Here is a 14855-nt window from a genome sequence, read left to right as displayed (position 1 = left end):
AGGACGAACCGCCGCCTCAAAGTTAGCACGGACGAACTTCAGCACAGGCAGATGAACTTCAGCGCAGGTAGATGAACTTCAGTGCAGGTAGATGAAATTCAGCGCAGGTGAGCCTTGTAGAAAGCCAACGCTTGCAGGTCAGCTGGATGGCGCAAGAGATCGGCGCAGAAGCCAAGAAAAGAACACAAAGGCCAAACACGTGTCGGGGGTGATGTGAAAAAGCAAGAGAGTGATTTCGTCCATGAGGCAAAGAGAGAACAGAGCAGGAGGTCGTCGACGTGGCAAAATCCCAGGCAAAAGAGAGTGAATTGCGATCCACGTGGGCTTTTACCAGATCCGCCCACGCCCCTCAAAATGTTCTACAGCCTCCCATTGGCTGAAGTTTGCCGCATCATGACGACGGGTTCCCGGCTCGCCATTGGTCACGTGGGCCGTGCTTTTGGCCACGCCTTTCTGCACATCTGGTGTTATGGCTTCCCTTAACCACACAAGGGTTTGACAACATGCCTAACTCAACGCATATTTGGTCTTTTTTTTACTACACAATGGGAAGGGCTAATCTTTACATTCAATAAGACACAACTGACTAATGCAGGCTACATGTTGTCGTGCAATTGACTATAGGGGGTTTGCCTTTATGGCACAACCGCAACAATATATATATATATATATATATATATAATCGTTAGATTAAATAAGACGCGGACGTAGCTTCAGGACGTCGATCTTTAATTGTCGACAAGCTTTCGACCAACAAAGGTCTTCTTCTGAGTCAGCCCCAAGTTCGACGGAAGCTAACTTGGGGCTGACTCAGAAGAAGACCTTTGTTGGTCGAAAGCTTGTCGACAATTAAAGATCGACGTCCTGAAGCTACGTCCGCGTCTTATTTAATCTAACGATTATATATTCAATACAAATGAGACGCCCTGCTCGTACTTTGGAGTTTCTACTATTTCTTACAGTTATATATATATATATATATATATATATATATATATATATATATATATATATATATATATATATATATATATATATATATATACAGACTTGGCATTTAATATGGAATATATATTTTTTCTTGACTTGGGTTTAATTTCTGAACTCAGTATATCAATCTGGTGAGTTTATTTTACCCTTCGGTGATGTCTTTGTTGAAAGAACCATGTCACTGATTGTCTTTCGCAGCAAGAAGTCTATAACAGGATTATATCACAGGTGGCGTGACAAAATGTAAGGACAGGTACATTTGACGATTGGATTCACAATCGGGTATATAAGGGTTGTTGCATTCTGTATTAGTGGAAAACAACTGCTGCACGTCTACAAAAGTTATTGCCGCTTCCTCTGGAGATGGTCCGTCAACTTGACAATGCTGTTTGTCATGGAGTGGTGGCTGTACGAAATTCTGGCATGAAACAGCGTGCTATTGCTCGGCAGTATGGCATCACTCAATGTCAGGTGTCAGAGATCCTGAAACGAAATGCTCAGAGGGGTGTCCCTACTCCAATACCGAGGCCAGGATGTCCACGTAGAACCACAAGGAGAGATGATCGCCAGCTGCACCGGTTAGTCTGCAATGGCCGTACCACGTCAGCTAATCGGCTTAGGGCTGAGTGGCAGCAACTGACAAATGTGCCTATATCCAGAAGGCTAGTCAACCAACGACTGGTTCAAGCAGGCTATCGTGCCAGGCATCCCCTGAGAAAGCCACGCCTGACCAGACAACTCAGCCAGCGCCGATTGCAGTGGGCTAGAGAGCACCGTCAATGGCAGCCAGGACACTGGAATCACGTGACCTTCAGTGACGAGTCTAGATTTCTGGTCTATCGTCAAGATGGCCGCGTCCGAGTGCGCAGACAAGTGCATGAAGCCCACAACGAAGATTGTATAGTGCCAAGAGTCCAAGCTGGAGGTGGTGGGGTGACCGTTTGGGCTGCTTTTCATGCAGGGGGCAAAACTGACCTGGTTGTTCTGAATGGAAACCTGAACCAGTTCAAGTACAGGGTCATTCTGGAAGAAACATTGCTTCCATTTGCTCGTGCAGCCTTTTGAGGAAACTTTGTCTTCCAAGATGACAATGCACGGACTCATCGTGCTCGCATGATCCAACACTTTCTTGCTGACCGTGGTGTAGGGCATATGGAGTGGCCTGCCATGTCCCCAGATATGAATCCGATAGAGAATTTGTGGGCAGAATTAACGCGTCAAATCGACAACTTGGACCAGCAGCCGACCTCTGTGCGTGAATTGCAGCAGGCTATTGTCACTGCATGGCAAGCGATTCCTGTCCAAACCTTGGCAAATCTCGTGAACAGCATGCCTCGACGTGTACGTGCTCTCCTGAATGCTCGTGGGGGTTACACGAAGTACTGAACTGTAATTTTACTGTCCGTAATCCCGGTCATAATTTAGCTTTTGTTTTTGTTGAAATTTTTTTTGGCTAATGTGCAAAATAAAGAGATACTTCTGGAAAACGTACAGAAGTTTAACACAGTACTGTCCGTGAATTGAGTTCGATATCAGTTTACATCACTTTCAAGGATCAATTTATTTGCTTCGAAATGTCAAATGTGGTTTTTGTTTCTTTTAAAGGTCACATTAACAAAATCTAGAATAATTTCAACATCATTCCAATGAACTTTTGGTTCTAAGTCATCTTGAAAAGTAAGTTCACCCCCACAAAAAAAATATTCCATATGAAATGCCAAGTCTGTATATATATATATATATATATATATATATATATATATATATATATATATATATATATATATATATATATATATATATATATACTGTATATATCCATACATACATATATTCTTGCCTCGTTAATCAAACACTGTCCAGCGGATCCAGTATTGATGGTGTTGCATGGAATTCCTGATGCATGGAATTCCTTGGTGTGTCTTTGCAGTTTCTGTTTTCTGCTGCCTCTTCATTCTGTTCTTGTTCCTGTCAGAGCTCATGGGATTTATCAACATCGACATGTGAGTGTTCGAGCTGGGCTCTAATTAGCGAAGCAGTGGATGATGTTTTTGATCAGGGGATTTACCAGGGAAACCATGAGTGTTTATTCGATGCCCGTCATCCGAATGCACTTATTAAAACCGCTATTTTGTGAGTGATGTCGTGTTAATTTCATGATGGAGTGTTCATAAAGTCTACTAACCTGCTCCCCACAGAGCCAATGAGCTGTACGTTGATGATCCTGAGAGGGGCAAAGGAAAGATTGAGGTTTCCATAAATATATCTCTTCCAAACCTCCATTGTGATGGTAAGAGTTGAGCATGACTTGCTGGAAGTTTGTTTTAATATCGAAGGGAGGGGTTTGGGGTGTTTGAGGGGGGGGGGGGTGTTGAGAGGTGTATTACTATTTACTTGTAAAATTATTTCTCAATACCAAGCTGTATTTATCAGAACATTCTCGTGGTTATTCTGCATGTTGCTCCAAATCAAAAAAGTGATAAACGTATTTTTATGACGTAGCCCGTAGGGTAATGACGTCTGGAACAGCGTTTGCCTGTCCGTATGTATATATGCATGTATGTATCATCGTATATATGTCCGTGTGTATGCATGTTTGTATGTATGTATGTATGTATGTATGTATGTATGTATGTATGTATGTCCGATGTATGTATGTCCGGTGTATGTATGTATGTATGTATGTATGTATGTATGTCCGGTGTATGTGTGTATGTATGTATGTATGTCCGGTGTATGTATGTATGTGTGTATGTTTGTATGTCTGTATATATGTCCATATGTCCATATGTATGCCCATATGTATGTGTGTATGTTTGTATGTGTATGCATGTATGACCATATGCATGTCCGAATGTATGTATGTTTGTATGTATGTATGTCCGGTGTATTTATATATGTATGTATTAGGGTGGTCCACAGATATACAGTATGTAATATTTAATACTATTAAAAATCAATGCTCCACAAGGCTGCCCTTGTTCCTATATTTATAACGATCATACAAACCAAATATGAGGTCAATTGGAACTTATTTAGAGGTTGCTCAAAAAATAACATTTTAAATTTATCCTGTTTTTTTTAGATGGCAGAAACTCGCAGCTCTTCCACAGTTTTGTTGCTGAGCAAGTCTGAAAAGGAAATAATATGTGGGGGACTGCCAACCAAAGGACACACATTGCAGAAAATGGTGTACCATCACATACAAGAACACCATACAGTTTGTGAAAGTGCCAAACTTAGTGTACAAGCTGTGTGTGCATACTGGGAGAAAGCGAGAATTCCAGTGCTGAGAGTAGATTCCTGTGAGCACCAACTTTTGAAGTTGTATGATGCCTACAAACTGGTAAAGAAAAATAGAACCAAGACATTCGAAAACTATAGAGTGAAGGAGCAGATGTTCAAAGATGATCTTCAATCCCTCTTCGATATCTCACCAAATGATGCGCTTGAGAAAATGACGAATGAAGAAGACAAAGCATTCCTTATCATGCAGCGTGAGGATCCCTCAAGTTCACGTATGGGATCTGTGGACAACACTCTGGCAGTGAAGGAGAACAGAAAGCGTATCAGGCTTGAGAATGAAGATAAAAGAAAGAAGAAACATGTTGCTGAGACTCTAACAGCAATGCAATCTGTTCCATCAACATCGGCTGTGGTTGATGATGATGATGAGTCTGAGATTGAAAGCTTCGATTCAGGGGACAATTAATTCAAACTCCAAAGTCCATCTTCTGCCAAACAGGTGAAAAAGGCTCCCATCAAGGTGATCACTCCAGCAATAGTGGCAACTCTGGACAGAGTAAATCTCTCAGATCGACGTGCTATGTTTGTGGCCAGTGCTTTTGCACAATCTCTTGGTCATACCATTGAAGACATTTCTCTGTCACGCAGTGGAATTCGTCGTGCTCGAATTCGTGGAAGGGAAATAAAGGCCACTGAAGAAAAGGCAAATTTCTCATGTAATAGCCCACTCCTACGACACTGGGATGGGAAACTGCTCCCTGATTATACTGGCAATCACAAAGAATCTGTTGATCGGGTGGCGATACTTGTAACTGGTATGAATACCGAGAAGTTGCTTGGAGTCCCAAAAATTCCCCAAGGCACTGGTGTCGCACAAGCAAATGCATGCATACAACTTCTTGAGGAGTGGAATGTCAAACAGTAGGTGAAAGGCAAAGTGGTTGACACCACTGCATCCAACACGGGGCTGAAAAACGGAGCATGTACCCTCATTGAAGCAGCTTTGGATGCTAAGCTTGTCTGGATTGCATGTCGTCATCATGTGTTTGAAGCAATGCTCTCTGATGTTACAACTAAAGTCATAGGACCCACTAGCGGACCTGAGATCAGACTGTTCAAGAGGTTTCAGAAACAGTGGCCTTTAATTGACAAGAAGAGGTTCCAAGTAGGAGAAGATAAAATATTTTCCGATAACCGTGTTGAACGTCAGAGTATGATACATTTTTATGCAGCTGCACTTGAAGAACAACACCCACGTGATGACTATGAAGAACTTCTGAGACTATGCCATACATTTCTGGGTGGATGTGAGGCCAGAGAGGTGAAATTCTGTGCCCCAGGAGCTATGCACAATGCCCGCTGGATGATGAAAGCCATATATGCTCTCAAGATGGTTCTCTTCAAAGACCAAATAAAGCTAACATCACGTGAATTGAAGGGAATCACACAGATTGCTCTTTTTGTTGCACTTTTGTATGCGAGATTCTGGCATGAGGCGCCGCTACCCACAAAGGCACCTCTCAATGATTTGCTTCTTCTTTCAACCCTTGATTCTTACCCAGATATGGTTGTCTGTGAAACTGCTGTCAAAGCATTCACTAGACACCTCTGGTATTTGTCAGAACACCTTGCTGCATTAGCTCTTTTTGATTGCCGGGTGGATGATGAGACAAAGGCAAAGATGGTGAAGAACTTCAAGCGGGCTCCAAAGCTAAACAATCTTCATAGGATAGATGCTAAAGCCTTCAGGCTTTCTGACTCAGTGGACACCAACATCACAAGTCGATCTCTTGAATTATTTGGTGTTGTCATCTCAGAGTCTGACAAAGAAGTATCACTGAGTTTTCTGGAAAAGGAGCCACACCTCTGGAACACAGACAACTCATACCAAGAGCTTGAGAAGAAGATACGCAGCATGAAGGTTATCAATGACTGTGCTGAGCGAGGTGTTGCTCTCATCCAAGCTTTCCATGACACTCTGACCAAGAATGAAGAGCAGAAGCAATTTGTATTGACAGTTGTGAAACTTCATCGTGAAAACTTTCCAGTGTCAACCAAAGCCATCTTGTCAAAGAAGTAGGCAATGTTTTGAAACACGAGTTTCTGAAAACAATGTTACGTAAAATCATTCAAATTATGTGTATTCTGATGTTTACTTTGTTTTAATTGTTCTGATAGATTTGTTTTATCGTCTCTGATAGATATTTTATATTTTCTGATGGATGATTTATTTTTTCCGATAAATGATTTGTTGTCAAATTAATACATGAATGTTTAATCTACTGTTTTGTTTTTAATCTTAATTTGACTATATGAATGAACATTGAACAATGAACAATGAACAATTGAACATACATGTACATTGTACAATGGTACATTGTACATAATTATTTATTAGTTTACAAACAAACAACAACAATAACAATAATAAATAACTTGAGTAATTGAAAATAGATAATTATCGATGAATTGATGTATGATGCTAAAAATTCTGTATCTTATTATTCATTAAAATTTGTCAACATTTTGAGCAACCTCTAAATATTGTTCAATCAAGCTTAAATTTTCACCACAAACTACCTTCTTCAATAGGAACAGGGGCATGCTTGTGGAGAAATGAAAATCCAATATTCACATTTTTGGACCGCCCTCGTATGTATGTATGTATGTATGTATGTATGTATGTATGTATGTACATGTTTATATATATATATATATATATATATATATATATATATATATATATACACAAAGAATTAAGTTAAGCACCCCCCCCGTTTTTTTACAACCTCGCACATTACAAGTTTGTTGTCGTCAAAACAGTGTAATATACCCATGATATTGCTATATTTTCTGGAGAAGTGATATTATGGTCACATAAAAACATAACAATCATGCCGTTTTCAATATTTTATTCTGAATAATTTAAGGTGAAAATTTTTGGGAATTTTAGGCATATTTTCACCTCAATTTAAGTATGGAGCTATAGGTCCATCACGGACAGTGTGGATGACGTTTATGTTTTCTAACGTACAGTCATTGTTCTGAGAGGACCTCTAGCGATCTTTGCGTCAATAACGTGTGTAGGACCCACGTGATCGGATCACTGACTCAACCAATCACTTTTTTTCACTTTGATCACTCAATTTCATCAATGGATAATTGCTAATGTCATACCAATCATTATTTGGTCTCACATACCTTAGAATATATGCCAATGTATACATATACACAAAGAATATATATTAGGGGGTGCTTACCTTAATTCGTTGTGTAGGGGTGCTTAACTTAATTCTTTGTGTATATATATTGTTGCTCAAAGATACGCGTGGAAGGGTTAACGGTCACGACCTGAGTACCTTCGACACACGCAGCCGTGAGAACGGGGACTGAACCTCGCACGCTGGTATTGAACGCCCGAGCGGTTTGTGCGTCGCGTAACTCGCACCGTTAATCACTATTGAACCCGATCGAGTGGTTTTATTTCATGCAATGCTAGGCCAATGGTGAAAGGACGAAGACGGCCAGGTTGGAAACAAACCACAGGATTTATTCACAAATGTACAATATTCATAGAAAAGGGACACAGCGAAGAATCTTAACGGCCTTACTTACGTTCCCAGACAAGGGCCCTCAGACTCGTTCGGGGAAGGGGAGGAAGAGTGGAATGCGCCCAAAGCGCGGCCACTCGTGCAGTTTGCCTGGACGGGCTCATTTGGCAGATACCCCCAAGGATCACTCCAACCCCAGGACACTACAGCCGGGGATGTTCGCGGCAGGGGCGTTGATCGCAGATGTGCATGTAGCAGGAATCCGAGGAGCGTATCTCAAGGTCAGCGAGGCAAAAGCACGCGTATATTCAGGGAGTCCAGGCAGAGAGACCAGAGTGTCGAGCCAGAGAATCCAGAGAGCGTCCAGAGAGAGAATCCAGAGAGTCGGGGCAGAGAGAGCGTTCAGAATCCCGGGTCAGAGAGAGAGCGAACGGGGGTCCGGGTTGGGTTTTATAGCCCCCCCCGCCCCCCAGTGCCCCCTTCGAATGTTCCACGGGCCTCCGGCCACTCCCTTCAGCCTCCATTGGCTGTAACCTATTGGCCACTCCCTCTAGCTCCCATTGGCTGTTCGCTGCTTACCGGCCACGCCCTCCAGCTCCTCCCTCGGGCCTGCTAGACTTGTCCTAGGCCCATGACACGGCACTTCAGGCTGCAATGAGGCCTACCATTACTCTACCTGCCTCAACGCATATTAACACTGGGAAGGAGACTATACTTCACATTTAATAAGAAATAACTAACTAAGCGAGGCTACATGTTGTGGTGTAACTAATATGACTTGCGGTTGGGATTAAAATCAAATGAATCCATTTTTAGTTCTCCAACCTTTAATGAGCAAACAAACAACTGCTTGACGTTTCAATCAGCAACACGGATAAACGTGCATCCACTGACCTTTCTCAAGAGTAAAGCAAAACAACTCTATACCCCCCCCCCTTATATAAGGGAAAAAGGGGGGTGGGGATACCGAACCACCAATCAATGCCCTTCTGGAACAACTCGTACCGTTCAAATTTAAACCGTACATCAAAGTGGCCCTCTCATGCAGAAACGTACCAGGGAAACTGTGTCACCAAGCATATAAATAACTACTAATCATGTTGTTTATTTTTCATCGATTTATTTGAATTCTGCTACGTTTTGTTTGATTCAAAGTGTGATTTAACAGTTGTTTTGATGCAACATCCCAAGGTTTGGTTTCAGTGGTGCAACGGTTTTGATGTATGGTTTAAATTTGAATGGCACGATGTTATCGGATGATGTCGTATCGAGCGTATCAACTAATTTAAATAATAGATTTAATGAAGCATTTGCATTCTATAACTCGTGGAGGATGACATGTTTTAGTCGCTGATGGAACATCCCCCGCAGTGTTTTCATTGTGTAGCATCTCTGTTGCTTTACTGTAAATTGCAAACTGTAATCGATTTAATGAAGCGTTTGCATTCTATAATTCATGGAGTTGACTTGTTTACATATCTGGTGGTATATCCCGCGAAGCTCACTTATAGTGCGGCTAAAATTCGCGCCCGTGAACACCATGAAAACGCAAATCACACAGCCGTCAATGTACGGTACTGGACTGTACTGTATACGCAGGTCATGCTTGTATAAGATGTTTTTTTGCATACATCCATCTGCTTTTTGCATGGCTGGTAGAATATGGGTTTTATAAATGTGTCAAGCTAGCAGCTCGTGAAATTTTGTTTCTGCGCCCTTGAAAAACCGTGAATTCGCGGAACATGGGCAGGAATAGGGGGAAAAACCCCGTGAACTAATGGGGCATTTTTCCGCGAATAGAGAAACATGTCGCATTTTATCAACCGCGAATACACTAATTCCACGAATAGAGAAACATGTCGCATTTTATCAACTGCGAATACGCGAATTCCACTAATAGTGAAACGTCGCATTTTATCAACCGCGAATACGCAAATTCTGCGAATAGAGAAACATGTCACATTTTATCAACCGCGAATACGCGAATTCCACGAATAGAGAAACATGTCGCATTTTATCAACTGCGAATACGCGAAATCCGCGAATAGAGAAACATGTCGCATTTTATCAACTGTGAATACGCGAATTCCATGAATAGAGAAACATGTCACATTTTATCAACCACTAATACACGAATTCCACGAAAAGAGAAACATGTCACATTTTATCAACCACGAATACGCATATTCCACGAATAGAGAAACATGTCACATTTTATCAACCACTAATACACGAATTCCATGAAAAGAGAAACATGTCGCATTTTATCAACTGCGAATATGCGAAATCCATGAATAGAGAAACATGTCACATTTTATCAACCACGAATACGCATATTCCACGAATAGAGAAACATGTTGCATTTTATCAACCGCGAATACACGAATACCACGAATAGAGAAACATGTTGCATTTTATCAACCGCGAATACGCGAATTCCATGAATAGAGAAACATGTCACATTTTATCAACCGCGAATACGCGAATTCCACGAATAGAGAAACATGTCGCATTTTATCAACCGCAAATACGCGAATTCCACGAATAGTGAAACATGTCGCATTTTATCAACCGCGAATACGCGAATTCCATGAATAGAGAAACATGTTGCATTTTATCAACCGCGAATACGCGAATTATACGAATAGTGAAACATGTCGCATTTTATCAACCACGAATACGCGAATTCCATGAATAGAAAAACATGTCACATTTTATCAACCACAAATACACGAATTCTGCGAATAGAGAAACATGTCGCATTTTATCAACCACAAATACGCAACTTCCACGACTAGAGAAACATGTCACATTTTATCAACCACGAATACGCGAATTCCATGAATAGAGAAACATGTCACATTTTATCAACCACAAATACACGAATTCTGCGAATAGAGAAACATGTCGCATTTTATCAACCACGAATACGCAAATTCCGGGAATAGAGAAACATGTCGCATTTTATCAATTGCGAATACGCAAATTCCGCGAATAGAGAAACATGTCGCGTTTTGTCAACCGCAAATACGCGAATTCCATGAATAGTGGAACCACGAATAGCGGGGTCCTATTCTATTGAGAAATATGATAACTGGAATGCGAATAATAAGGATGTGGACAAATAGAAGGTAAACATAGAGGAAGGCAAATGGGGGTTTGGGATTTGGAGTTTGGGGGTAGGAATCAGCTGGTAAGCAATCATTTTACATTAGCATCTCAATATATCACTTATTAGTTATTACTCATTTATTACCAGTGATTACTAATCACATCAATTTGTCACATGCAGTACTTCTCCAATAATAAACTTTTGTTTGAGATTGTGATTAAAGCTATCAATACCAAAAGGTTCACTTTAACGGAATTCCATAACTTTGGTCCAGTATAAATAATAGTTTTGTTTGTAAGGAAGTTCTTGTTTGTTGTAAATGAAATATATCTGCTTTTCTTGTTGGGTAATTATGAATGACTTGCTTTTAAACAAAAATTTGAGCAAGTTTCTGCAGCATCTCATTTCGATTAAGCCACGACATTACAAACCATAAATGGAAAATGCATAGTTCATCTATTTTCAGAACCTTATTATCTCTTCTCTCTCTCTCTCTCTCTATATTATAAAAGAAAGTTTTTGTTTGTTTGTCTGCGCAAGCTAATCTCCTGAACGGTGAAAGATAGAAGGAAACCTCTAATACATATAATGTCGGGACGGGCCCTGGGAAGGTTTTATGCTAGGTGGCGAGGCCGGTTGAGGCTGCTTCGGCTGGGCCGGGCCCATTTCGCAATTAAAAGCTGAGCTGAATTATAGTAGTCAATCTTCTACGGCCGCGAGTAAAAGCTGAATTATGGTAGTAAATTCATTCAAAAAGAACCACAAATGTCGGGACAGGCCCCGAGAAGATTATAGGCTAGGTGGCGAGGCCGGTCGAGGCCCACCTCGGCCGGGCTGGGCCCATTTCACAATTAAAACCTGAGCTAAATTATAGTAGTCAATAGTCTACGGCCGCGAGTAAAAGCTGAATTATAGTAGTAAATCCATTCAAAAATAACCCGGGCAACGCCGGGTGCTTTCAGCTAGTCTATCATAAAATAGAGTATTTTAATGTGCTCGTGAACCATCACTGCAGATTATTCTCATAACTTCTAACTTTTTTTGTAAAAACCACATTTTCCCAGCTGTAAATTTAAGGAGTTGCCCCAAACAACGACGCCGTCATTCAGTCGAGATATTATATCAAAGTGGACTCGTACGGCACTCGGTAGAGCACATACCTCCGCTAAGTTGAACAGTTTACGTTTTGCGTCCCACTGATAGGCCGGATCTGCATCTTGTAGATGCACAGTTTACATTTTGTATTTCACTGATAAGCCTACCCATATTGTTGCCTAACCAACTCATCCACAAGTTTTGTAATAACTCATTCATAACTTGATATATTAAGCTCTACAGTATATCGCTTCTGGCCCTATCTCTCAATGGTGTAGATTCACTTTTAAAAATAATTCTAGTATCTGGATCCAGATCGTCACCAAAATCTGATCAATTTGTCCTTGTCACATACCCAACCTGTCCACCAAATGTCCACAACTATTGGAGATATCCTGCTGTCAGACAAACAGACAGAGAAATAGACAGACAGACTAACAGACAGACAAAACAGGGGTGAAAACATAACCTCCGTCCACCTTCCTTGGCAAAGGCAAATGAATGAATGAATGAATGATCGTTTTAAGGCCATTTTCCCTACTAGAGTGGGGGTTAGCCTTGCGGGCCCCATGACAATCATGGTTCCCTGTTTGAGGCAATGTTTTAATGCCCGGTGCCCTTCCTGACGCCAACTCTTAGTCGCCTCTTACGATGCGCAGGGATACGGTGTACCTATTCTAAATCGGGGTACTCACCGGAATCATTCATCCCAGCAAGCTGGTACTCAAATATACTGACCTTGGAAGGATGACAGGCTGAGTCAACCCTCCTAGCGTTAATTCAGCGATTTACCGGGATTCAGAACTCAGGATCCTATGATCCCAAGCCAGCACTCTAACCACAAAGCCAACACCAGGCTTAAAGGTAAATAAAGAACTGATTTAGGGAAATAATATTTTAATTTATTTATGACATCAACACTTTGCGAAATGAATTTGCATACAGTAACTATGTCCACTTTCCATGTCGATTTTTAATCAATCAATGAAGAGTCCCATTTTTTTTTGAATGAACCCTCAACATACTTGCATCATCAAATAAAATAGGTTCAGGAATCCCAGAGACCCGTTGCTGATAAACGCATGTTTGAGGTTTAATTTGTTTTATCTTCATAAAAAAGGTAACATATTAATGATAAACACACATCAACGCTGTAGATTGTTAATAACTCGTTTACATTGGATCTCGTGGCTCCATCGCATCGGACCTTCACAATGTGCATGGGATGTAGAACCACCCACTTCCGGTCAGCGGAGCGCCCGGAGATCTGACCTGGTAATGGCGAGCATCCGGTGGGTGAGCGTTGGCTGGAGTAAAACCTCCCAAATGGGGTTACGGATTCCTACTGTGGGATGCAATATGTTACGAGGAATGAATAGGAGGATGTATTTTAATAATGCATCCGGAGGTTCCAAAACGAGCCAATAGGATGCGTGCCATGGAGACGTACGACTCCACCAGGTATCTGATTCGTTCTAATATGGCGCGGATCACAGTAATATGGTTGGTGTGAGTACACGAGTAATGTGAAGGCAAACTACCGGTAGCTCTAAAGATCGGGAGTGCCATGACTTTAAATGAGGGCACACACAAACGTCTATTTTGAGGAGTTGGATAAAGATTGCAGATGAGACAGGCAGACAAACAGACAGACAAACAGACAGACAAATAGACACATATACAGACAAACTAACAGATAAACAGACCGAGAGATAGACAAATAGACAGACAAACAGACAGATAGACAGAACACTGACTGAACACAAACAGACAGACAGATAGACAAACAGACAGAGTGACACTCCGTAAAGGCAGATCTCTCCAAAGACAACAACCTCTAGGAGGAAGTGTGCAAGCTCAACATTTGAAGCAATTGTTTTGGACAAGTTTCTGCTCCTGGGCAACACCAGGAAGACAATAAATAGGGCCAATACCCGTGGGCCCTCACCTGGTAGATTAAAGCAGTATACTACACCGACTGAAGGTATTTTATAAAGTATCACAGTATTTCAAACCAATTTCAATGATTTCTAGTGGAAAGGGCAGCGTGTAGAATCACACTAATGCAATCATAAGACTTTAAACCAAAAACATACCTTCACTATTTGGGGGGGAAACCCACCTCCCATCCCCCGTACAGCCCATATCCCAATTTTTCTCATTCCGTGAACAAACGTTGGTACAACACGTGTGATAAACGGAAGGTTGTGGTCAAGTTGTATCGAAATATTTTGTGTAGTTTCAGTGAAGAAAGAAATACCTATTTTGGGGGTCATACCTGCACCCACTTTAACCCCCACCCCCCCCCCCCCCCCCCCACCTAGAGCCACGTAAACCCCGATTTTCTTAATGACGTGAACAAACTTGAGTGACAACATACCAAATATCATTTTAGCAAAGTTTGGTAATAATCCCATCAGCAGTTTCAGAGAAGAAGTTGTAAGTGTTTACGGACTGATGGACTGATGGACGGACGACGCGCCATCCCTTAAGCTCCCTGGAACTATGTTACAGGTGAGCTAAAATCAGATTGTAATGCAGAGCTTGCAGGACAACGCCTGTCTCATGTTTGAAAGCAAATAATATATAGTAAGTATGAGGACATGAGTGAAACCAAACAAGATGGCTCTCGGTAGAGCGTATAGCCGTATACCTTTCCCAGGCTGAAGAAGAAGAAGACTCCACCCTCTGCCGTTCAATCTCCCGTCCCTCAGATCGGCAGTCTGCAGTCTACTCACTCTCTGCAGACCTGGATAAAATCAGACTGGTCAAACAAGTGGAACATATCTTTCAATCCTGACAAATCGCACACTCTTACAATGTCTCTCCGAAAAGACCGACTGGACAACCCTCCCATCTAC

The 14855-nt window shown here is 41.5% G+C and overlaps 1 protein-coding gene across 1 annotated transcript in view; it reads left to right on the top strand.

Moving 5' to 3' along the window:
- ERGIC1 (endoplasmic reticulum-golgi intermediate compartment 1) overlaps positions 1–14855 on the top strand; it is an 81919-nt gene that overhangs the window by 35252 nt on the left and 31812 nt on the right. The window contains exons 3-4 of the mRNA XM_078773732.1: positions 2921–2993; positions 3189–3280. Of these exons, the coding sequence (XP_078629858.1) occupies positions 2921–2993; positions 3189–3280 (165 nt within the window). The remainder of the gene's footprint in view (positions 1–2920; positions 2994–3188; positions 3281–14855) is intronic.

The sequence above is a fragment of the Myxine glutinosa genome, chromosome 3 (genome assembly GCF_964187855.1).
Source record: "Myxine glutinosa chromosome 3, kmMyxGlut1.1, whole genome shotgun sequence".
NCBI classification, from domain to species: domain Eukaryota; kingdom Metazoa; phylum Chordata; class Myxini; order Myxiniformes; family Myxinidae; genus Myxine; species Myxine glutinosa.
The sequence above is the reverse complement of the archived record's forward strand: the minus strand, read 5'-3'. Positions and strand labels throughout refer to the sequence as shown.